The sequence below is a fragment of the Dermacentor andersoni genome, chromosome 2, assembly GCF_023375885.2.
Source record: "Dermacentor andersoni chromosome 2, qqDerAnde1_hic_scaffold, whole genome shotgun sequence".
NCBI classification, from domain to species: domain Eukaryota; kingdom Metazoa; phylum Arthropoda; class Arachnida; order Ixodida; family Ixodidae; genus Dermacentor; species Dermacentor andersoni.
In genome coordinates this window covers 127,184,558-127,207,483 of record NC_092815.1, presented here as the reverse complement: position 1 = coordinate 127,207,483, position 22,926 = coordinate 127,184,558, and the positions used below count along the sequence as shown (strand labels likewise).

The window sequence follows — 22,926 nt, the reverse complement described above, 5'->3', positions numbered from 1 at the left end:
GCAGCGAAGCAAATTCCTGTTCTGCGTGCTCTGCGTGTGCGCATCGATGTACTATCTAAGTGAAAAGTTTCGACACTGTTCTGAGAATGACGACATCTGTCATGGAGTACTGTTCCAGAGCTGCTGTAGCACGTCATGAAATTCCAAGCAAATTAAAGCAAGCAACAAAATCTGTCGCTCTTTGCCAACTAAAGTTTTAAGCGGATCGATCTCGGTACGCGTAAAAACGACACATCTGCTCAAGTGGACAGCATTTAAGGATTAAGTTTGAAGCCGCGTTTACATGAATGCGACACTAGCGTATCGCGTTTCCCAGCGCATCACGGTAATACGATGCGACAGCGTTTACGAGCGACGCACCCCACATCGTCCGGAACAAGCCGGAGCTGGTTTCTGGCGAGTGCGTTACGCCGGTGAGTGGGGGAGAGCACGCACCGGCTGCCCTCTCATTTTATTGCGATATCAATTATATAGACACTTCAGGTGTTTCTACCGTCGGCGTCACCGTGAGGTTCCGTATAAAATCCAAGGGCGATAAAGTCGTCGCCGTGCGCCGTATGCTGTATGTGCGAGTGAAAGCATGCGAGAGTGAGAGAAGGAGATTCTTGTAGATGGGAAGGAAAGGTTGGGGTAAAGTGCAGCGCAGTAACTGTCTCTCAGCAGAGGACACCTCAACCGCGCTGCACAGGGGGTAGGGAATGAAAGTAGAGGGAGAGAAAGTGCACCAGAAACAGCAGCACGCCGCAGAAATGCGATGGAGCTAAAGGTGGTCGGCGAGGCCGACAGCCTCGGCGAATGTCAGGAGCGCGCGCAGTAGTGCCCTGTGTCGTGAAGGTGTGAGCCGGCGATCGCGACTCAAAATCGCGCGCAAAGGAGGAAAGCGGTGAAGAGGCGCGCCGTCTGCCGTCGCGCGCAAGGCTTCGGTGGTAGGGGAGGGACGGGGGCGCGTTCTATTCCGGACGGCCCGGGCGGCCACGCGCGCCCGGTCGGGCTGCTATATTTTGAAAGCCATTTGCGACGGGTACAGAGTCCGCGCTGCGCTGTATTACCTCGTTCGCGTCCGTGCGAACGGCAGCACGAAGGTCAATCCGCTCGCTGCTGCGGCGACGTTTCCTCAATGCAGCGTTCTGAAAGCGAGTTTCCGCGGTCATCGAGTAAGATGTGGTCATGTTTGCTTGTGCACGCGTAACACCATGCTTGTTAATTTAGTTAGTATGCCTATGTTTACAAGTCTATACGGCCGATACAACTGCTCTCCTTACTTTGTGTATAGCTGACAACTAAATTGCTATCGCAATCGATGGTTCGCCTTTCGGGCGAAACTGCAACTTTTTTTTTTTCTTCCTCGATGCGACATGCCAGCGTTTACGCGTGCCGCGCAAGTCGAATTATCCCGCCTCGATCTACCATCTCCTGGCGTATTATTGCGGTTCGCTTTCCTAGCGCATTACCGCTGTATACACGGATGCGATCGACGCTCCAGAAGTGCGGTTCGGTGCACCACTTGTTGCATTTATGGTAATTAAGACTGGGCTTCTTCGCGTTACACGATTGCCTCTGAATTGTATTCGAGTGCCGGCGTTATAGCAGTATACGTTGTGTGCCGAACGTGCAGTCAAAGTTAGCGCTCAATGTGCGACGTATTCCGGCCGTATAGCATTGCGGCGCCTGTCACCCCGTGTTTTACTCACGTTGTGATCGCGGCCGGCATAACGTGAGGATTCCTTTAGCTCGACTCTGTTCTTTTCTCGTCATCCACCATTCAAGACCGGCCAATACAGGCGGCATACACTAGGCGGAGAGCCCTTCGGACCACTCACGAAAGCGCGAAAAAGGAATGGCATTGGAACAGTATATATCATTGCCCTATCCTAGCACAGTTGGTTCCGTGCGGTTATCACTCCGCCTGAAAACCACGAAAAGGCAATATGGTCCGGACATCATACAGTAAAACGGACATTCGAGTTGTAGTTGGTGTAGATTCGGTGTTCTGAATAGAGCGCGACAATAGAAGCGGACACGCAGTGATGAAGGCACCGGTCAAGTGCCGACTCGCAAGAGCAAAATATTTATTTAGAAAAGAAATTTAGAATAAGCATTCATGCCCTAGTCGCGGGGTCGCGCACACTACAGTAAGTTTCTTTCAGTGAGTCGTTTCCAAAACTGTTCCAGAAACCATCCAAGATGACAGTCAAAGTAAGCGATAGCTTTCTTGCGTTACCCGCTGCGTATCCGCATGCCGTCCGTTGTTAAGAATGGCCGTACGGGGTGGCAACGTGCCAGCTTTCAGCCCGCTGCACGTGTTCCAAGCCCACCAGTCGGGGCGCCCTTCCGAGAACTGCGGACGGCCGGCAGCCACGTGGCGCGCGATCAACTCCGGAAATTGGTACTTGGCCGAGCCACCCGGGACAAAGCAATTCTACGAAGCCCTCTGACGTCGGCACTGAAAGCTGGGCGGTACCGAGAACTGCGGATGACCGGCAGCCACGTGGCGCGCGATCAACTCAGGAAATTGGTACTTGGCCGCGCCACCCGAGACGGAGCACAGTTCTACGAAGCCCTCGGTCGTCGACTCCGGAGCCTTTGTGTGTATGGGCTCGAATGTGTGTGCCTTTGTGTGTGTGAGCCATAGTGCGGGGCAGGCGGCGAGTTTACAATGCTTGGACGAACCTTCCCGACCATTCCTGCTCCGACACACCTCATCCTCCAAGTCGGCACACCTCATCCTCCAGGCCGGCACACCTCATCCTCCAAGTCGGCACACCCCATCCTCCAAAAAGGCGGGGCATCTTGAATGACGTCGAACTATGACGTCGAGCAAGGGCTTATAAGCAGCGTTTGCCGGCTGCTAGAGAGTGCTCGTGTCGTGCTCGTTGTCGGGAGCTGAGTGCTCCTTGTCATGCTAGAAATGAACTAGTGAGCTGGGTGCTCGTAAACTGTTTGCTGTATGTCCTGTTTTAAATGTAAATCCTGCAATTAAATCCTGCTCGCCTAGCCCTGTCGTCCCAAGTTCATCTCTACAGCTACGACCGCCAAATCTAATACCGTGAATCACGACACCTTCTAGACACATCAGCAGCCACACGAAGTGGCAATCTCGCTGGCAGTCATAATGCTGAACGATACCGCGACGCAATATATTGCAATCATTTCACCTCAGTTGAAACTTCGTAGCGACCCCCACTATAAGTACAGGGTCCTGTTACGTTTCGCCTACGACGCGCGGTATAGCCGGCGCGGATGCAACGGACGCCGGGGCTTCGTTCAAAGCGGCGGACATTTTGGCCCGTTCAGCGCTGCCGCAACGCCTCCCCGCCAAGCGCGTCCAGGCATGTTTCAATGCCACGTGTCTTCGTGTGCGCGTGTGTGTGTGTGTGCATGTTGGTGCCCACGCTTGTCAAAGCGCGGCAGCCGGGGAAAGGAGCTCCCCCAACTGTGAAGCGAGGAGGTCTGACCGGCGCCGACCCGGCGGATGCGTCACCTTCTAGTCTCAACGTGCCCGAGCACCGCCGTCACGTGGCCTCATCCCAAGCCGTTCCTTCTTGCCCTCGACTCCGAGAGTATAAAAGCAGCTGCCCCCGGACGCCGAGAGAGGCTCCGATTTCTTCCATCGAGTAACGCGCTCTCCCGTTTCTCCACTTCGGTCGACCTGACCGGCCGCTCTATTGCGATGCTAGAATAAACAAGTTGTTCTGTTAGCAGTCGACTCATGCTTTGCCAGGACCTTCGGATGCTTCCAGTTGTGCCCCAGGCCGCCAGGCCGACGCTACCCTTAGGGCTTGCGACCCAGTTGCAACAGTCCTGACTGCAATCTCCCTGCAATGGCTATCCCTCAAGTGGCCGCGCTCGACGGGTATAGGTGTCTGTTCCGGATGGGCGCTCTCGCTTTACGATGTTTAAGGCTATATACATAGGCCTTTTGTCACCTTGACGCATCCGTTCTGGAGGATTGGCGAAGAATGGGCAAATACCAATATGACACATACTCAGTGCCGAAGTTGTTTGTTCGGCTAACTTCCCAGTGGCTCATACCCAGTGAACCACGTTGTCTACTACAGGCCAAACAGAAGCCAGCAGCAACTTTTTCTATCGGGGTGCATACCCAGTGGCCCAGGTTGTCTCCATTTTATTTCATTGTGTCATGTTTGTTCGGTTATATCTGGTTTTGAGATGTGTATATCCTCCTGAGACCGGGGATGCATTTGGGTGCACAGATTTTCCCCAAACTTTCAGAATAAATTAGTAGGGTTATGAATGTGAAAAGTGTTAAATATTTTTTCAATAGCCTTGATAGTTGCAGCTCAGCGCGATGTCCAATATATTGGACACTGGGATGCTACCCGGTCTTTTTTCACCCAGGAAGCACGTAATGACGTAACGCAGACATTGCGCTGAAACTCGTGTGCAAAAATATTTTAATAACTCGAAAGGCAATGTAGTGAATAAAATAAATAAAAAGAGCATTCCTCTGCTCAACGAAAATTTTGCTCTCGTGTTCACTTCCTGTGGGCAATTTCAAAACGCCTTTCTCTCATTGGTGATGAAGCAGAAGAGCCGACATTTGGTGCAAAAGAACTTTGTTTTCATGTCGCAGCCATGCAGTCTGCAACGGGCAGTGTTTGCAGTGTCTGCCAGCATTGAGCAGTGGGTAATGCTCTTTTCTTGGGGTTCTCGAGGAGACAGTCGAGCCTGCGTTGATGGGGGATGCCACTCGGCTTCGTTCTCACTCTCCGTTTCATCCTGCTTCTTCCCATGAGCCACGAGTCTCAGCGACAGATTGGCGGAACTGCATATATTTTAGTATTGCTTTCCGCTGTTTCTTTAGGGAGCGTATGTCCCGCGTATACTGCACCCAGGAGTTGTTGAGGGCAATGTCGAAGAGGTGAAAAATGGCTCTGATTGTCCACTTGTTGACGCGTGCTTTTATCCTGTAGTAAACTTATCATTCGGTCTGCCTTGTCAACACCGCCCATGTTGACGTTGTACATGCGAACAATATCTGGTAGAGGGATATCGATTTCTTTTTTTTTTTTCCTTACGAGGCCACCTGCGACAGCTGGTGTCTCGCGGGTCCAAGCCATGGATTGAAAAAAGAAAAGTTATCGGCTTAATTCATCAGACACGCGAGGCCGGTACCCTAAAGAAAAAAAGAGACGCGATTTCGTCCGCAAGTCGCTAAATGCCAATAGTACTCGCCTGCTGTTCATAACAAGGCTATCGCAAAAGTGCGGTCAAAATAACCGGGTTGAGTCCTAGCGTCCAACGTAATGGACACGCGAAATCAAAGGAAGCGTAAAAAAAAGTAAACGCGCAAACAGATTAAATTTCGTATTCTGCGCGTGCGCTGTTGCATTAACTTTAATATAAAACCAAAGGTATGCCCTAAAAGCAGGTAGAAATACGATAAACAGTGCTTACTTCCCCGGCAGCTGCCGTAAAACGCCGCGCCGCTGAATGCCGTCATTGTGAAACTGTTTCGGCGGGAATTGGAACAATGTATTTTCATCAATGCTGCACAGATGGCGCAAGCAGGTGTCCAATAAGTTGGACAGCGCGGTCTTATGAGGATGAAAGCCTTGTCGCAGGAGTACTGCCTCACATCTGAATGTCCAATATATTGGACAAATCCCCATAGCGGGGTCTCAGGAGGGCGAATACGGACATGAAAAATAACGGAGTTGTGAGTTCGCGCTTCAGCTTGTCTGGGTTCCTTGTTGCTAACCGGTCCTTCGTCCTACCTCGAGCAGCGCGCTTAACCATGATGTCACACCTACTAGCTCCCGTAGCAGTCTTAGTACCACGTCGTCTGCTCGGCAAGACATCGGCCAGCACACACCCAGAGGCCCAAGCGAGCAGTCAACTTGGGTGTCTGGGTATGTGCCACATCTTTAATGTGCCAGATCGTCCAACCAAGCAGCCGAAGAAAGCGTTTCGATTTAAGAAACTTCTGCACTTACGAGGCAGCGCTTTTTCCGCACCTTCTTTTCAGTCCATCGTGATTCTATACTATATAATGTGTCACTGCATTAAAGTGAGGGCGCAACAATATTTTTGCGTCGTCACTGCGGCAGCGCAACCAATCAGAGCGATATGAAAACGATGGCACGCGTCACTCACCGTGGTTGATAGCGCCTTCCTCGAGCAGGACCTGCCACATGCCGGCGGCCTGTGCGCGTGAATTAAGGCGCACGTGGGTGGCCGGCACCTGGAGCAGCCAGTCGACCATCTCGGTGCCCACCATGCATCGCCGGAAGTGGCGCATGTGATACTTCCGGTCGCGGATCAGTTGCGGCGCCTGGAACAGCAGCAGTGTGCGCAGCACCCATCCCGCCCGGTGAACCTGGGCCGTAGGCTGCACAGCAAAGTAGAGAAAGCGCACGGTCAAGCGACGCGTTAGGCTTAGCGTGCTTGTTTGCTCGTTTTTTATGCGCCTCCATGGGCAAAAGTTGGAGGCTGCCCGACTCCGACTTCCATTTCGGCGTCTTCGTTTACCCCAGCTAGAGTGCACTGCCTGAGGCGGTGTACATGTTATGTATCTACCATCAAATTATATTCTAAAACAACTGCTTGCTGAAGATCAAGTGAAGGTGCATCTTGCGCCGTGTTTATCATAAGTGTATTACTCACAGCGTTGCATGGAACTATTTCATAGCAGAATGGACGCAAGTTGGATAAGTGTTTTGGGTCATGTTTTCACAGACGAGTGCCTCTGCTCCGAAAGCCGGTGGGAAAGCTGGAAGGGACAGAGTAACCAACCTGACTTTCACCTGGTTAACCTCCTTGCAGTTCCCTCTTTCTTTCCCTCTCTCTTTGCTCTCTATACAGCTGGAAATGAAGCATATTTGCTGCCGAAGTATTTCTAGTTTCCTAAACCGCGGGCAACCTCCATCTTTGGAGCATAATCTCTGGCCCTTTTGGTCCAAATGAAAAATTGTCGCGAGGGTGAAGCATATTGACTGGGAAGTCCAAGTCAAAGGCAGAATCATTGGCATTACATATTTCACACAGAATATCCGTCAAAAACAGAAAACGACAACAGGAGCATGTCGCACGCAGAACTTCCCATAATTGTTTACTTACGAAGCAGAATCAATCTAGAAGCGAAGCAGCAATGGCGCCGGTCCATATTGGATAATAACACAATTATAAAGGGAAATGTAGTCTGTAAACTACATTTCATTGCGTGGCGGCCGACTTACACTGGTTTTTCTCGACGTGCGGCACTGAAAAGTCTGCAGTCTATAGAATCTCCCTCAATCATCGATTAGTGAAGTCGGATAACTGCAGCAAGCGAAAGCGCTATTTCTTCTTTTTCATCGTTTCTCCCGTTCCATACCGTAGGGTTTAGTTGCCCCCACTTGGTAAGACAGTTACCCCACCTTCCTCTCTCCTTAGCAACCGCTTTTACTACTGTCGCTTAGTGCGCGAGCGAGATCGTCAGTTCCACTTGCACCCTGTCGCGAAATACGCAGTTGCTGCCGGAGTACAACACTACCCCTTCTCACTCACTCCCTCCCTCCCTCCAAACCCATCCCCCCACGGCCTTTCGCGCCACGGAAGACGGCACGCTTGCTCTCCGCTTTCCTCCTTCGCGCGCGCCAGATTGAGCAGCAAGCGTCGGCTTCCGTCACGTGCTTTCACTCGCACATACACCATACGACGCGCGGCAACGCTGTTATCGCACTTGGACTTTATACGGAACATCACGGCGACGACGACGGCGACAGCGAATATGCCCCCGGAGTATCCATATAATTTCTATCGCAATAAAAGAACTCATTGACGTTGCCCTTGACAACGACGCGGGCAATCATATATTAAGCTCCAAAGATGGAGGTTGCCACCGGCTTATAGAAACTACAAATACTTCGGCAGCAAACATGCTTCATTTTCAGCTGCATAGATTTTCAGCTTTCCCACCGGCTCGCGGAGCAGAGGCACCCGAAAAGTTTCGCTTTCGCTCGACTCTGCGCCACCCGTACTTTCGTGTTTGTGTAGTTCGCTATGGCGTAGCGATGCGCTGGATTTGCTGGCTCGCGAAACCCACACAAACTGCAAATCCCAAAGAATTCCACGTCCATGTGATGTCACGGGATGTACGAACGGTACCCGCCACTTGACTGAGAGCAGCTGCAAGGGCGATTAATCCAACGATCTGTCATGGCTCGGTTTCTCAATAGCCTCGGATTTGCGCTTTGCGCAGAGAACACTAGATATGTGTGTCGCGCGCCGTTTTACTCACCGACGGCAGTAAAGAGCGGTGATGGCGTATGCAACGTCACACCTCCCCCGCTCGGGGGCAAGCGATTTGAATTGCGCTAAAGGCATGCGAACTCTCCAGACAGTATTTTCTCTTAAACCAAGCCTTTTCATGGCACGAAACAGGTGCTGCGAGGTTTCCGGAACTGAAGCCACACGATTCTGTGAGGCTACATTAATCAGACGAGTGAAGGTTCAAGTAATAGAAATCTAAGTTCAACAGAGTTTCGCCGAGACCTAATTGAGCATCCACTTGGGATATTCAAGGAAGAAAACGTTCATTCGCTGGTTCGCCCGTCATTTGAATCGTTCTCCTTTCCTCTTTCTTTCAATTTTTCTTTTTTGATAATGCAACAACTGAAATGACCAAACGGGAACCTAACTTAAACTTCTTAATATTTATTCGCTATGTACCACACATTACCAGTGGTACATTTTCACCCCTACCATTTAGCCGTGCACCTATATGCGCTGGCGTAAGGATGGCCTAGGAACGTTAGCGGAACTGCTTACGCGTCCTGATATATGAAATTTTAATGCGCCAAGGAAGCGATAAAAGAAATATGGGGCGCTTCAGTGTTGAAATATTTACAACTTGCACAACTGGTTTAGGCAATAACACGGCCTACGTTTTCAGCTGGAAGTACGATGCTGACTAATAAGATCATCCTGCCGCGTTCACGGCTTTTTTTTTTTTTTTTTTTTAGGAATCGCAAACAGAAAATGACGGAAAAGCTAAGAAAAAAGTGGTGGAATTGTTTTATCGCTTTAACTTAAAAACGCTGTGACAATCACAATAACGCTAAAGAGTTAACATTCCACGTATTGAGGCCGCTAATAAATCTCCAACGTACGCGAGGAAAATGTCAGGGAACAGTTTCCTGCTCGACTTACGCAAGAGAGCACCGACATCTGAATTCCAGAAACGCTAGAAAAAAAAAACTATGTTTTTAGGAAGAAAATGCCCTGGTGGCTTCGGGACGTTTCTTTTCTTTTTTCTTCTTTTCTTTATTTTTCTTTTTTGGGGGGACACAGGGCGCATATATGTTTGACCGTTAAAGCAGAGTACTTGCACCGAAACGATTATGTATCTGCGTCAACGATAGTGCCTCAAAGAAGAGGAAAAGTAATCGCTGGCATATGCAGAAAAAGGAAGGAAGGAAAAAGTGGAGAAGGAAGGCAGGGAGGTTAATCAGTTTAGCTTAACCGGTTTGCTACCCTACACATGGGAGCGGGATGGGGGGATGAAAGATGGCGAGAAGAGACAGAGAGCACATAACACGGCACACACATCGTTAGTTACAGTCTGTCACTCTTGCGCGGTACGTGACACCACTGTCACAGCCGCTTGTCCAAGCCCATCTCCTTCATAAACCAAAGTAGTCCCTTCGTTGCCTTCAGCTGCGATGTCTTCACTCGGCGATATGTGAAAATAGTTGCAAACTGACAAAAAAATATAGGAAAGAAGGGAGAATGCGCTGTCACGCACACGCGAGATGAGAAGAAGGCTGAGCATATGGCATGTACGCATTTTCATTTCCTCCCTTCGGTTGCGAACCAACACTAAACGGAAAAAACGTGGATCCACTAAATGGCCTGCTAAGCTCCATATGGTTACAGAAAAGTAAGAAAAAAACTTCGACGAATGTTTCTGCGGTACATTTGCCGTCTTCCTTTAATTTCATATACGTTTTCTCGAATTTTCGGCTGGTCCTCGTATATCTGTGGACACTGTACACCGCTTACGACGAAAATCCTAAACGTATGCCGGAAGGCTCCATCGGGTGAAGCGCAAACGTGTGGAAACCCACAAACAGGATTCGGGACTACAAGAAATTAAACGTGAAGGACACGTCGGGCGTCCTCTGGCTCGTTTTCCTCATTTACTATCGATATTATTATTTTGCGTTCAGATTGTGACACAGCGCAGGACATGTCAATAGAATAATTTGCTGGGAAGAGCGAGGTCACCAATGTTCCCTTTCCCAGCTGTCACACATAAAGGCAACAACGGCGCAAACCGAAGAAACAGGAGGGTATATATATATATATACACACACACACACCGGCGGGTCGAGATGATGTGGCAATTTAAATGAGAAGCAAATAGAGAAGAGAGACCGAGAGAGCGACCGAGAGGACGTAATAATTCGTGTAAAATGCATTTCAGGTGACACCGCTCGCCCCAAAAGCGGCGCGCGTATTGCGGCGATATTTCCTTGCGCAACCGCTGCTCTTCCATGCTGGGAGACCCAGCTCGGCGTGTTACGACAAGCCGAGCCAAGGACGACGAAGCACTCGGCACGTATCCGAGCGATTTTAGAGCCCATAACGGATATCGCCGTAAAATCGAGCCCCGTGCCCGTTCGAACGTTTCCTTTCCGCATCGCGGGAGAAAGACGGAACAAACAAATAAATGAATAAATAATAAAGAAAGAGAGAAAGAAACAGAAGTGCAGCAGGGGAACGATCGTAGCGAAAGAAACGGCAAAGCCGACCTTTCGCTCTGCTGCCGGGTGATTTGTTCCCGCACCCAAAAGTGCGCGAGAACATCTCCTCGCGCCCGAGCGGGTTATAACTGCGCGAGCGAACAGGATTTCGTGTCGGCGAGGCAGCGGCGCGCTTCCTTTCTCGACGAAAGCTCCGCGCGCCATCGAGGCATCACGCCCAGCGAAGACGAATCGCGTCCCTCGATCTCGGTATAATCGAGAGAGAAAGAGGGCGCAGACAGCGTATACCAGACACACGCCCTCGTTCGCTCGAGCGTTGCCGTGTAGCACCAGTGCAGCTTAATGAACCATACACCCACCAGTGCATACTGCGCGAACGCGAAACTGCTCCTCTCGTACACGCAACTATATGGGCTGCACGGATCCGAAATGGTGCCTGCGACTGCATCGAGCTACTTCTTCCCGGGGGCGGAAAGAAGCGCATTAGGGCTCTATACCCGCCTGCAGAAGAAAATGATCATTCATTGTGGGGGTCAGGCCGTCCGTGTGGCACCTCCTCGTCTTTCCCTTGTGCCGAAGCACCATTGCACCCCTTTCAGCTTGCCTTCAAGGCCCGCCTAATGGCCCGCTAAAGGTCTCGCTCCCCTCTGATATACGCGCGAGCCGAACCCGCACACAGACGCGCATACCTGCAAAAGTACCGGGCGTGTTTATATATATATATATTAGGATACACGCACAATTTTCTTAACGACCTATACACCCTTCCAGGCCCTAGCAGGCGCGAGATGTTCCACGAGCTCGCCACCTCCCCGTTCCCCTTCAAACACACCCACAGACACACGCACAGTCCTGCAGCCCAGGCGCATATTTAGTGAATAAATATTTTTTTTATCAATTACTTCGTACTATACTCTTATGGTTTATCTGTTCCCGTGGCCATTTCGCTTTTATTTAATTGTTTTTTTTGTTGTTGCTGCTTAATGACACCGCTTTCTCGTGAAATATTGCAACCGAAGCGCACTCCGCATGTAAAGAAGAGAGAGTCCCGGCTGCGAAGACGCTGTTCATCGAGGCCTGATCTGACCTTCTTTCTTTCCCGAGCCAGCGCCTGTCCGGGCAGAAGGAAAACAAACAGCCTCCGCGCACCATGTGTGTGCAGAGAGCGCTGCGGTGCTCATAAAAGACATAAAGGTCACAACTTCGCAGCGGTATACACTATGCTTCAGAAGGTTAACGTTTCCCGCGTCACAAGAGGAAAAACCGTTTCGCACTAACCTCGGAGACGGGCGGCTAAGGGAAGAACCGGAAAGTTAAGGAACCACGCTCACGCAAAAGCAGGAAAGAAACTTGAACGGGTTGAAATACCGGCGGGGGTTCGGTGGAAGGGCAACACGGAAGCAGCGGTAGTCTATTCTAGCGGGCGCAGCGCGGTTAGCGCCTTCGCACGTGCAGAAGAAGTGTGTAAACAGGCCCCCGGCCCGAACGCGAGCTTTGGGCGCAAACGAGCGTTGGGCTCCGAGAGCACGCGCATAACGTGGCGAGCCTAACTGCCTCGTCCTTTGGCACCGAAAGTGGGTCATTAACGGTCCGCCTCGCTTCCTGGCTATTCGCTGCAGAGATTCTCGGAGCCGACGCTTCTGTCCGTTCTTTAGTGCGTTTTCGCCCTAATTTGCGACTCGGCTCTTAAGACGGGGAACCCATTCGCGCCGGTCACACGCCTAACAATCCGGCACAGTTCATTGAATGTGGCACCTACGAGGTAAGGTCATTCTTCCCTCCTAAACGGCTGGGCTCCGTAATGAAGCGAGGGGGTGAACGTAGCGATCACGGAAGTGAATGCGATTGCCGAGAGGCGTCGCGAGACGGAAATAAAGGAAGGCGGGAGACGCGAGCGTCCACGTTCGCCGGAAGCGAAGGGCAATAATTATTTGTTCTTCTGCCAGCGCTTTAATGATTCTCCGGGGCAAGGAATACAGTACTCGAACAGTTTGGGTTGATTGCCTAGATGATTGCAGCGTCTGGTCCCACACGAAATGAATTACGTAGGTCTTGCGGATGTTAAGTACGTCGCTAACAAACAGACAAACGGGAAGCAATAAGGATGGGTTATGAAAACAATGATTACATCAGGTTCTAAATGGAAGATAATGACAATCACAATCTAACTACAACATGAGCATAATATATAACTTAGCTCGACTCCACAAAGTATTCATCAAGTTGAAACATTTTCGATAATATCCAAAATTCTTGCCTAGCCTTGCTTTATATCTGAGCATTACTAAATTGTATAAGCCTCTCACCATACGCAATACGTGGTCCAATGAGCATTTCCACTGGATGCATGATTCGCAGTGGTAAAGAAGACAAGATAAATGGGCATTGAAAGATGGTATTAGTCACTTTGTTTACACAGCAAGCAAATCTTACATTTACGAATAATGAATACAAAGACAATCGAAGAAATGTCTGGTCCCCAGAAATGAAACTAGTGCGAATACACACGGAGTGGCAGTCGGGATCAAGTTGTGAAAAGCCTGATGGCAGTCCACTTTTTTTTATGGATGTCTCCAAGGCTTACGACTACGTGTCTCAAACGGCCATCATCAGCCAGTTACAAACAATAGGCGCCACGGGTTATCTCTCGCACTTCATACACACGTTTCTCAATGATTGCCGCCTTACAGTTTGTCTTGGCGACACTTTGAGCGATGAAATTGGTATATTTCGTGGCGTACCACAGGGAAGCGTTCTCTCTCCCTTATCATTAAACATCGCGATGACGACTCTCCTAAGAATGTTAAACCATCGACCACCCGTAAAAATGTCTATATTTGCGGATGATACCTGCATGTGGGTCTCCGGCTACCAGTATCGTCGCCTCGCACGAATAGCCCAATAGCCCAGGGAAGAGTAAATGCCATTCATGGCCTATTGACAACGCTTGGCTTATGACTACCAGCATAGAAATCATAATTCATACTTTTTCCTGGAATTAAAAGCAAACGTATATGCTTGAAGCTGAACTTGAATGGGTACCAGATTCGACAAGTCACCAACGTCCGATTTATTGGCATTACCTTAGACCACAAGCTTAGACCATTACCTTAGCACCGCGATGTTGACCACGTTGCGGCGTCATCGTCACAGAGGCTTCATGTGCTTAAGCGATTCGCTGGCATACAATGGGGCAAACACCCGATGTCCATGCTACAGTTACATATAGCCTTGGTTACAAGTCGCTTCCTATACCACCTACCTCTGATGTCACCTTCAGATAGCCAATACGAGCGTTCAGAAACCGTACACAGAAAAGGGCTTCAGCTGTGTTTGGGAGTCCCTCAGCCGGCATCGAACAGAAAAGTGCTCTACGAAGTTGAGTCACGACCTCTGCGACTTCAGGCTTTCCAGAGTCTCATGAACCAACTACTACGTCTGAGTGAGTCTTCGCCCGGCAAAGCCCTTTCAAGACGTGTACTAACAGGCCGCGCTCACGTTTCTAGGCAGCACGGAATATGTTTCGAGTCTTAGGATTACGCCGCTCCATACAGAAGGAAAAGATAGACCCACCCTGGACATACGAGGCTATAACATGAAATTTAAGTGTACCACGACTGCACTCAAAGAGCTGCATTCCAGCTGCAGAAGCCAAGTCACTAGTTCAGGAACATTTGAACACGATTTACTCGAATCACCTCCAAGTATACACAGATGGCTCTGTTAATGTACACGAAGATCGCTATGCAGCTGCATTCTATATTGCCTCTCTGACGTATGCGTGGTCTGGCCGTCTGGACTGTATAGCTTCGTGGAAAGTTGTGGAAGGCGTGGCAATAGCTGCTGCTCTGCGCAAACTAAAGACGTTGCCTCCAGAAAATGTGGTCCTCTTTATGGTCTCAAAGGCCGCGTTGCAACAGCTCTACCGTGGCCTACCGTTCATCAAGTCCTCGCGCAAATCGCTAGCCCTCATGAAAGAACTCTGCAACAAAGGCTTCATAGTAAAGTTTCAGTGGATTCCCTCCAACACTGGCATTGCTGGCAACGAAAACGTTGATACTCTTGCATACGCAGCGCTCCATCATCCTCCCAAAGTCCAGGGCCCAAAGAGTAATCAAGTTAAGAAATCTGAAATTCGAAATCACTTTGGGTTCTACCATATATGCTATGCGTAACCAATAGATTTCGTCAACAGGAAGCCGCACTTCTACATCGAATAAGGACAGGATCTGCTAGTACACCAGCACGTCTATTTAAGGCGGGGCGCATCGATTCTCCGAACTATACGACACGCGGCGAGACAGGAGACATTGAACACTTTCTGTGGTCGTGCCCGAAATTCCGAGGAGAAATGGACGTTGTCCTGAAAAATCTGCAACGAAAGAAGTTTCCATACGCGCCTGCAACACACTGTGCTCCCCGAAGGACGAGTTATAGCCCGCAAAGAAACTTCATGTCTCCTTATCGGATTCTTAAGGGAGACTGGTCTGATGGACATGTGGTAAAATACCACAATGATTTTATAAGAGACGCTGGGACGGAGCAATTGCCTGCCTTTTCCGCCAGGCTAAGTCCGCCTGTTGCAAAACTCACCCCCCACCTCCACCACTACAGTCAATTTTTTTGCGATCCATACACAGGATGCAGGGGTGAGAATGCTTCTGGCATAACGGTAGAGCCGACGTTCTCACGTACGACCTTGAATGGGCAGATTGGGCCTTAAAGCAGCAACTTGTAGGAACTCGCGTCGCGCAGCTTGGTTATTGAATGAGTAATTCGCTCCTAAAACATCTAAAGCCAAACTCAGAAAGCTTTTCTTTTGCTACAACTGTCCGTCATTAACCGGATAGAATGCGATCGCTATTAAAATACTCGTCATACCGATTCATCAGTAACTGTTGATACCAACTGATCCAGCCTCCGAACTGCTTTGTGACAAAAAGCCCTTTATTGTGTGACAAGTTGACAAGCATTTCCTTTAGTTTCATTCTTCCTTTTTTTTTTTTGGGGGGGGGGGGGGGGGGAAGGCGTCAGGGAATATTTATTGATTTCCTCTTTTTCTTGCGTTTCGCCTTCTTATCGCCTTATCCACTTCTTGAACCACACACAAGTAAATCGAAACTGGCTACGGTTTACGTCCCTGCGCCTCACCGTGTCTTTTTTTTTTCACTCTTTTTCGGTGTATTACCACGTGTGGCACGAATATCTCGATGTTTCCTAAGTTAAACTGTAAGAAAAAATGCAAAGCGAGACTTCCCGATCCTCCGATGCAAGATCAGAAAGGCACGCGAAAATGTAAATACGATTAATTAATTAATTAATTAATTAATTAATTAATAGTATTTATTACTTGCTTTCTTGATTGATTGATTGACTGATTGATTGATTGATTGATTGATTGATTGATTGATTGATTGATTGATTGATTGATTGATTGATTGATTGATTGATTGATTGATTGATTGATTGATTGATTGATTGTGGTAGGTAGATGGGCGAGCCAGTCAATCAAGCTGGTTACTCCAGGACGTCATAGCCGTTTTCTTTTCTTTTTCTGCTAATTAAGAACCGTGTCACCGTGTGCCCGTCAGATATCAGTCTCGCACAGATACTCGTGCAGCTGCGCGGACCTCCTTTCACACTATCTTCAGCCCTTCGGGAAACAACATCGGCTGCAACAAACGCATGCGGAAAGCCTCTTCTTTGCAAGTAGTCAGGGTCTTACTTTCTACATTGAAGCGCACGGGCAAGGACCAAATGAAATGTTTTCACATCATCAATTTCCGCGCATTCTGTGTGTAACCAAGCGAGAAAAAAAAAAGCTCCCCTGTGCTGTTTCGAACGCCCACACTGCGTGGGGCTGTTTATGGGGCGCGCCGAGATTGCGCACCGCATAAACACAGCTTCTACCGAGGGAAAGAAAGAAGGTGGGAGGGGAGGAGGAAAAAAAAGCAATCTGCCAGCAAGACACTGTATTACAAACAAAAATACATACTTCACAGGCACACGCACAGCAGCGCGATTAAACAGACAAAAAAAAGGATAAACCTGGATATGACCGGAGCGAAAGAAACCTGGAGGAGCGAGAATCCAGCACGGTATGCCGCAGAAACCAATCAGCGTTTTCACCTAAGCCTCCGTCATTTCTTTATATGTTCTTCACCCTCTCTTGTAACTGGCCCGACGTTATTTACACGGTCCTCGAAGCGTGCGCTTTTATTTTGCGAACCAGTACGCGCACGCCTATGATTAACGCGTCGGCGGTATTATGTACCTCGTCGCTGGACAAAGCGGTGAAGGCACGGTAGGGACATTGTTTGCGTCCCGATCCCTCGACGGGGAGTGTTCACTCCCGCGCGCTGCTTTCAGTGAGACGGGAAAAATCTGCGCCCGACGGGCAATTCAGTGGCTGGATCGGGTCCAGAATCGATAAGCCCGCTCTTCCGCGAGCACGGGCCCTGCGTGCGGACATTTGGGTGCAAGAGACTCGGTTCCTCATTTCCCCCTTCTTCGTGCAAACTATACACTGTGTGCGGCACGGCGGTTTGCGGAACGCGGCCCACGCGCTGCGAGTAATCCACCTGGCCGAGGACGTATATACTGTGAGGAAGGCCGATGTGATGGCCGCTCGTCATTGTACAAATCGCAGAAGAGATTGCGCGAGAATGCCGGTGGCGCTCGCGACATCAACAAACTTTCTTTGCCCCTGCCCCTGTTTACGTCCGACAATTTTTCGAGAAACAACGTGTTCGCGCTCCTGCATACTAAAAAATGTAAAGAGTCCGTTTTTGAGTACGGGCTTGGGGATGCATTTTTCGCACTCTCCTTCATTCTCTTTCTCTCTCTATCTGTGTGTGTGTGTTAAAATTTAAAGAACGTTTCGTGCGGACCAAACATATACCGGTGAGTTCTAGTGTACGTTTATCAGCAATCCTGCTTCGTTTAATAGCAATTCTCTTGAAAGAATGATTGTTTAACACAATGACAATCTATTCTCGTGGGCCAACGCACAATAGATGCACAATGAAAAGATGCAAGGATTGAGCGTCGTCCACGTATGTCCTTTCATTTAAAAAAAAAAGTGATGGGGTTTCACGTGCCAAAATCACTTCCTGATTATGAGGCTTGCTGTATTGGGGGACTCCGGAAATTTCGACCACTAGGGGTTCTTTACCGTGCTCCTAAATCTAAGTACACGGGTGTTTTCGCATCTCGCCTCCATCGAAATACGGTCGCCGTGGCCGGGATTCGATGCCGCGACCTCGTGCCCAGCAGCCCAACACCATAGCCACTAAGCAACCACGGCGGGTATCTGTCCTTTCAGTGTGCTTGTATTGTAGTGCGGTTGTCTGGCAGAATGCAGTATACCAATAGCTGCATACAGCAAAAGCGCTGTCCGGGGCGCGGCTCCAGTATATTGGCAAACAGTAACCTCTGTTCTTCCTGCCAAATTTACCGATCCATTTCCGAGGGTGAAGCCGGCAGTATTATTGGGCATTCTTTGCGGTAAACTGTGAAAAATCTGGGCACTAAGTATTCCTCGCAATGGCTGACGTACGAAGGCGCCAAGCCGAGAAGGATGGTCAGTTAATATCTGTGAACTTTAGGAGACGCGCTGCGACTATACAGTCGTTAGCTGTGTTTGCCAATTCACACTGGACTATAGCGTTAAATAAGGGCCAACACAAGCGAGGGCGCTTCTCGGTGCAAAGTTCGAGAACAGTAACTCTAAACGAATACTCGGTGTTTGTTGAAGCGCCGGCGCAGCGCTGAATACCATGTAATGTGTTTCATCATATGCACGCCTATGGTGTAGGACAAACACGCACGCGCAAGTTAAATTACAGAAGAAAAAAAAAAAGAAAGCTGCGCAACCGCAGTGCGCTTTGCGAGGATCGTACTTAATAACGATGTCTTTTTTTTTTATCTCCTACAACGTCAGTTAATACGGCCGGTAATTATATCCCTAATGAATCAACTAATGAGCTCATTGCTCACTGGGTACATCTGAAAATGCAAGATCCTCTCTGCTCGTCAGGGAGCCGTAATGACTGTTCGCTCGGATAAGCACTCACTTGCCTCATCTCTAATGAAAAAATCGAAATCGTTTTCTAATGGCACTTCATTGTTGCACCGTACTTCGCTTCGTTCGTGTTATCTTTTGGCTTCACCGTAGTGGGCGTCCCGTGACGCAAATGGTATAGTTCACGGCATTGTTACAATCGTAAGAATATAACGACAGTACACGGAAGCTCCGGTGCAGTCGGCGCAGTGAGCGCATTTAATTTACAGTGGACTGATCGATGACGGCAACTTCGGTGTTCTCAAAGCTCATCCTACCGGCAGTTTTGTGTCAATTAGCTATTAGATCGATTAGCCGCCGAACCAGGGAATGTTCAGCCAGAGGCAACGCTTCGACAAGCGAACGCGTCTTCGACAGCTGCTTTCCACGGCAAGCTTCACGCATACAAGCGACTATATTTAATTTCACCTATATACAATAACTCCATCTCCATCAAGGGCAAATGCCCAAGCGAATAGGAAAGAGAAGAATGAGGAAAAAGAGAGGGAAAGACAGGTAGGTTTTCTAGTGTAAACACAAGACGGCTAATCTGCCCTGAGGAAAGGGCTAACAGGAAGGAAAGATGATAGAAGAAGTAGGGTGTGAGTCCGGGCTAGTTGGTATATTGCTTTTGTTGGTATATTAACTTTTGCGCTTGTCCTTGTCGCTTTTTCGTGTCCCGTGTCCACTCTTGTGCTAGTCACATCAGGATAGAAAAAGTGTGCACAAAAACGTGATTCAATACGCCACACTTGTTCGAGTCTGTCGCACAGGCCATATGCCTTCCTCAAGTAGCGATGCAACGAATTTAGGGCATTCGGTGACCAACGGGTTCAGGAGTCAGAGTAAGGCGAGGGCTATGTAGGGCAGGAGGAATTGTTCGACCTCATCTCATGCCTTCCCACTTGCTTGTGCTCTTTACACTGAAGGTACAGACAACTACGTAAGCCCTGTCGTGGAAAGCAGCTGTTGCACTTGGCGAGTAACAGTCGCCCTAACGTTGACTTCCGGACTGAGAATCCACATGTTCGTTGACTGGTTAGTCTGAATATTCAAATTTCCATCTTTCTTCGACCCCGTTTGTCTTGGTTGAATTAGCTTTTAGCAAACACGCGCTCAAGTTTGCGTTCTTCTGCAAAGAATATTACATCTTAATATTGTTTTGAGTGTTTCTATTTGCTTTACGCAGCGTTGTCGTTGTTACGATGTCCCGGATCCGCTTGCAGGACGCACGCCCGCACGACGTACGCCTACAGTATCATATTCCTTTCGCGTCCGCGCTTTTGGAGTCGCTTGCGGTAAAGACGGCCCAATCCTGTAAGATTTTACGTTACGCTGGTGCCAAGTTCTCGATATTGTCGCCAGTACCGTCACTTTCTGTAGCATGCGCGTTGGCAAGGTAAAACGATAAAGGTTGTCTGTAACCTGCGTCATTCCATTCCACGACTGCTACATCGTGCTAGCCGCTCTCTCAGCCCTTAAGTTGTATTTTTTTTTTTTTTTTGGGGGGGGGGGGGGCTTACTGGGCCAAGTGTTGCCCAATAAAAACTTTTCCTTGAGATTCATGTGCCTGTCCATGCCCGCCTCTCATCACTTCCACGTCACAATATTTTTTGGGAACTCCATGTTGGTTAAGTGGCTGCCTCCGACGCATAATAATAATTGCCGTCATCATCATCAACTCCGCTACTGGTAAAAGGCCTCTCCCAGGAGAGGCGGCATGCACTGCGTAAACCAAACTTATCTGTTTCAACGCAAATTTGATAACTCCATATTGTCAATTGCAACCCTCGATCGCGTTTCCCTTCCATTAGAATCCATTATGTTACTTTACTAGACCACGGGTCACCGTTTATACGCCTTATACAGGGTGTCCCAGCTAACTTTAGCCAGAGTTTAAATATATGCGAATGCCACGTAGCTGGACAGAGCCAAGGTAAGGTTGTTTGCCGTCGCTTAGAGATACTATTTCTTATTCATTCGACCTATTTACATAATTAGTCCTAATTACTTAGTTAACTATACAACTCATTAACTGATTAATTAATGAATTTCCCGAATATTATAGTTAGTTGGAAAGTGTCAATGAGAAAATTGTAGAGCGACATGAAAAACTCCCGATTCAGCTTTCTGTTGTCTCAATACGTGCTACATAAAACTTTCTCCGAGCGGGAAAGAAGCCCGTGAATACATGCAAAGTGCCTCGAGCGGCCAGTCTCGCGACAATTTTGCGTGCGTTTGCGGACTTCTTTCACGCTCGGAAAAACACTTTTATGTGACACGTATTCAGCAACAGAAAGCTGTATCGGGAGCTTTTCATGTAGCTCTACAATTTTACAATTTGACATTTTTCATCTAATTATAATATTTGAAAAGCTTGATTAATTACGACTAACGATCTAATTAGGAGGAATGAAAAAAAGATAATTTGAGCATCTCCAAGCGACGGCAAACAACATCACCTTGGTTCTGTCCATCTACGTGGCATTCGCATATTTTTAACCTTTGGCTAAAGTTAGCTGGGTCACCATGTATATACATCCGGCCCAACTCCATATCTTGGCGTTGCTATCAACGAAAATATCACTTATCCACGCTTAATTCCTATAAACATATTCTCTCATTTTCTTCTTTTAACGTTACGCCTATATCATTACACTCCTTAAATTTGTCGCTTCGTTTTCTTTGGCTTACGTCAAAGCTTTTTTGCCCTGCTTTCCAATTCTCGTTCTATTTGCGTAACGCCGATAGAACACAGTGATTATGCACTTTTTTCGTCAGAATTCTTCCTTTGACGATACATAGGAGTGTCTGCAAAATTCACTCCCACAAATTTCAAGTTCTCTGCGTTTTCTTTTTTTTTTTTTACTTTCTATTGATCTGGTTTCACCGTGTCTGTTTTACATACCTCTTTTCCTGCTTAAGAATTCCGACTAAAGCAATCGCAAGTTCGCGTTTCCCACCGGACTAATGAATAGTACCACATTTTTGCTCGGAATATCTTCTAACCTACCCTTAGATTTTCCCAGTCCACGTCCTCATTAGTTCGTAGCGAACCATCTCCAGTTTAGCTTAGCGAAGAAGTAATGTCATCTGCAAACCTCAGGAGGTTAAAGTGTTTGCCCCTAACCCTTACTACGAACCTTTTCAATCTGGCATATTCGATACTTCTTGCAGACATGAGGTAGATAAACAACTAAGATTATTTATTTATTTATTTATTTATTTATTTATTTATTTATGCATTTATGCATTCATTCATTCATTTATTTATTTATTTATTTATTTATGCGGAGCTCGGCACGGCGCACTTCTTCTTCCTTACAATTTATTTATTTATTTATTTATTTACTATGCCTCAATGATCCCAGAAAGGGGACATCGCATGAGGGGCGGGCAAATAGAGTATGGCGGGCCAGGTTAGGTGGCGTGACTTGAAAGATAGTCTTCAGCGGATGTGAATCCTAGATACAAAGATATGAATCCCAGAAGCGTTTCTTGCTGGAATTGATTGGTGGAACATCGACGTACAGACGACCGGGTCTAACAGACAAGCCATACAGAAGAGCATAAGCAAGGCGAGCTCTGCTGTCGTTAACTTCGTATCATGTTCGCTTTGAGCAGAATTTCTGTTCAATGCTCCTCTTATTTCTATTCCGTGCAGCAACAACAAAGACGTTGTGCATCTTTGGGCACTCGTGGAGAAGCGCTGCAGCAGCAGAATCTCCCAGGTAGTCCCTGACATTTTCACCCACACCACATCGACGCTATGACCACACGATGTCTGCGCGACTCTTGATACCCCTGATAAATTAAGACGGCACCACAACTAAGGCCATAAAAGATTTGCTTATATTTCGAGGACTTCTCTTTTACCTGACTGATGAATGCCATCTATCTTAGAATTTAATTACCTGAGAGAAATGCTCCCTCAGTTCGTTGAAGTCAAGCACTGCTCTAGTTGTAATCTAAACAACATTCGTGAATGTTTTGTCCAATACGAAGTGAATGTTACGCTATAGCTTTCATTTTGGTGGGCACAATTAGCATGCTAAGAAAATAGATCTTGTCGTTTACTAAAACAACATTATAAACATACACTTTTCTTTTTACGTAAACGATAACATCTGCACTGTAGCATCTTAGACAGCCAAC

General features: G+C 48.1%; 1 protein-coding gene across 7 annotated transcripts in view; it reads right to left on the bottom strand.

Annotated features, from left to right (window-relative positions):
• The window catches only part of Epac (Exchange protein directly activated by cAMP), a 794,549-nt gene that overhangs the window by 74,082 nt on the left and 697,541 nt on the right, over nt 1–22,926 (bottom strand). For all 7 annotated transcript variants that reach the window (XM_050187979.3, XM_072286537.1, XM_050187981.3 and 4 more), the window contains one exon: nt 6,118–6,352. In XM_050187979.3, coding sequence (XP_050043936.1) covers nt 6,118–6,352 — 235 coding nt within the window. The remainder of the gene's footprint in view (nt 1–6,117; nt 6,353–22,926) is intronic.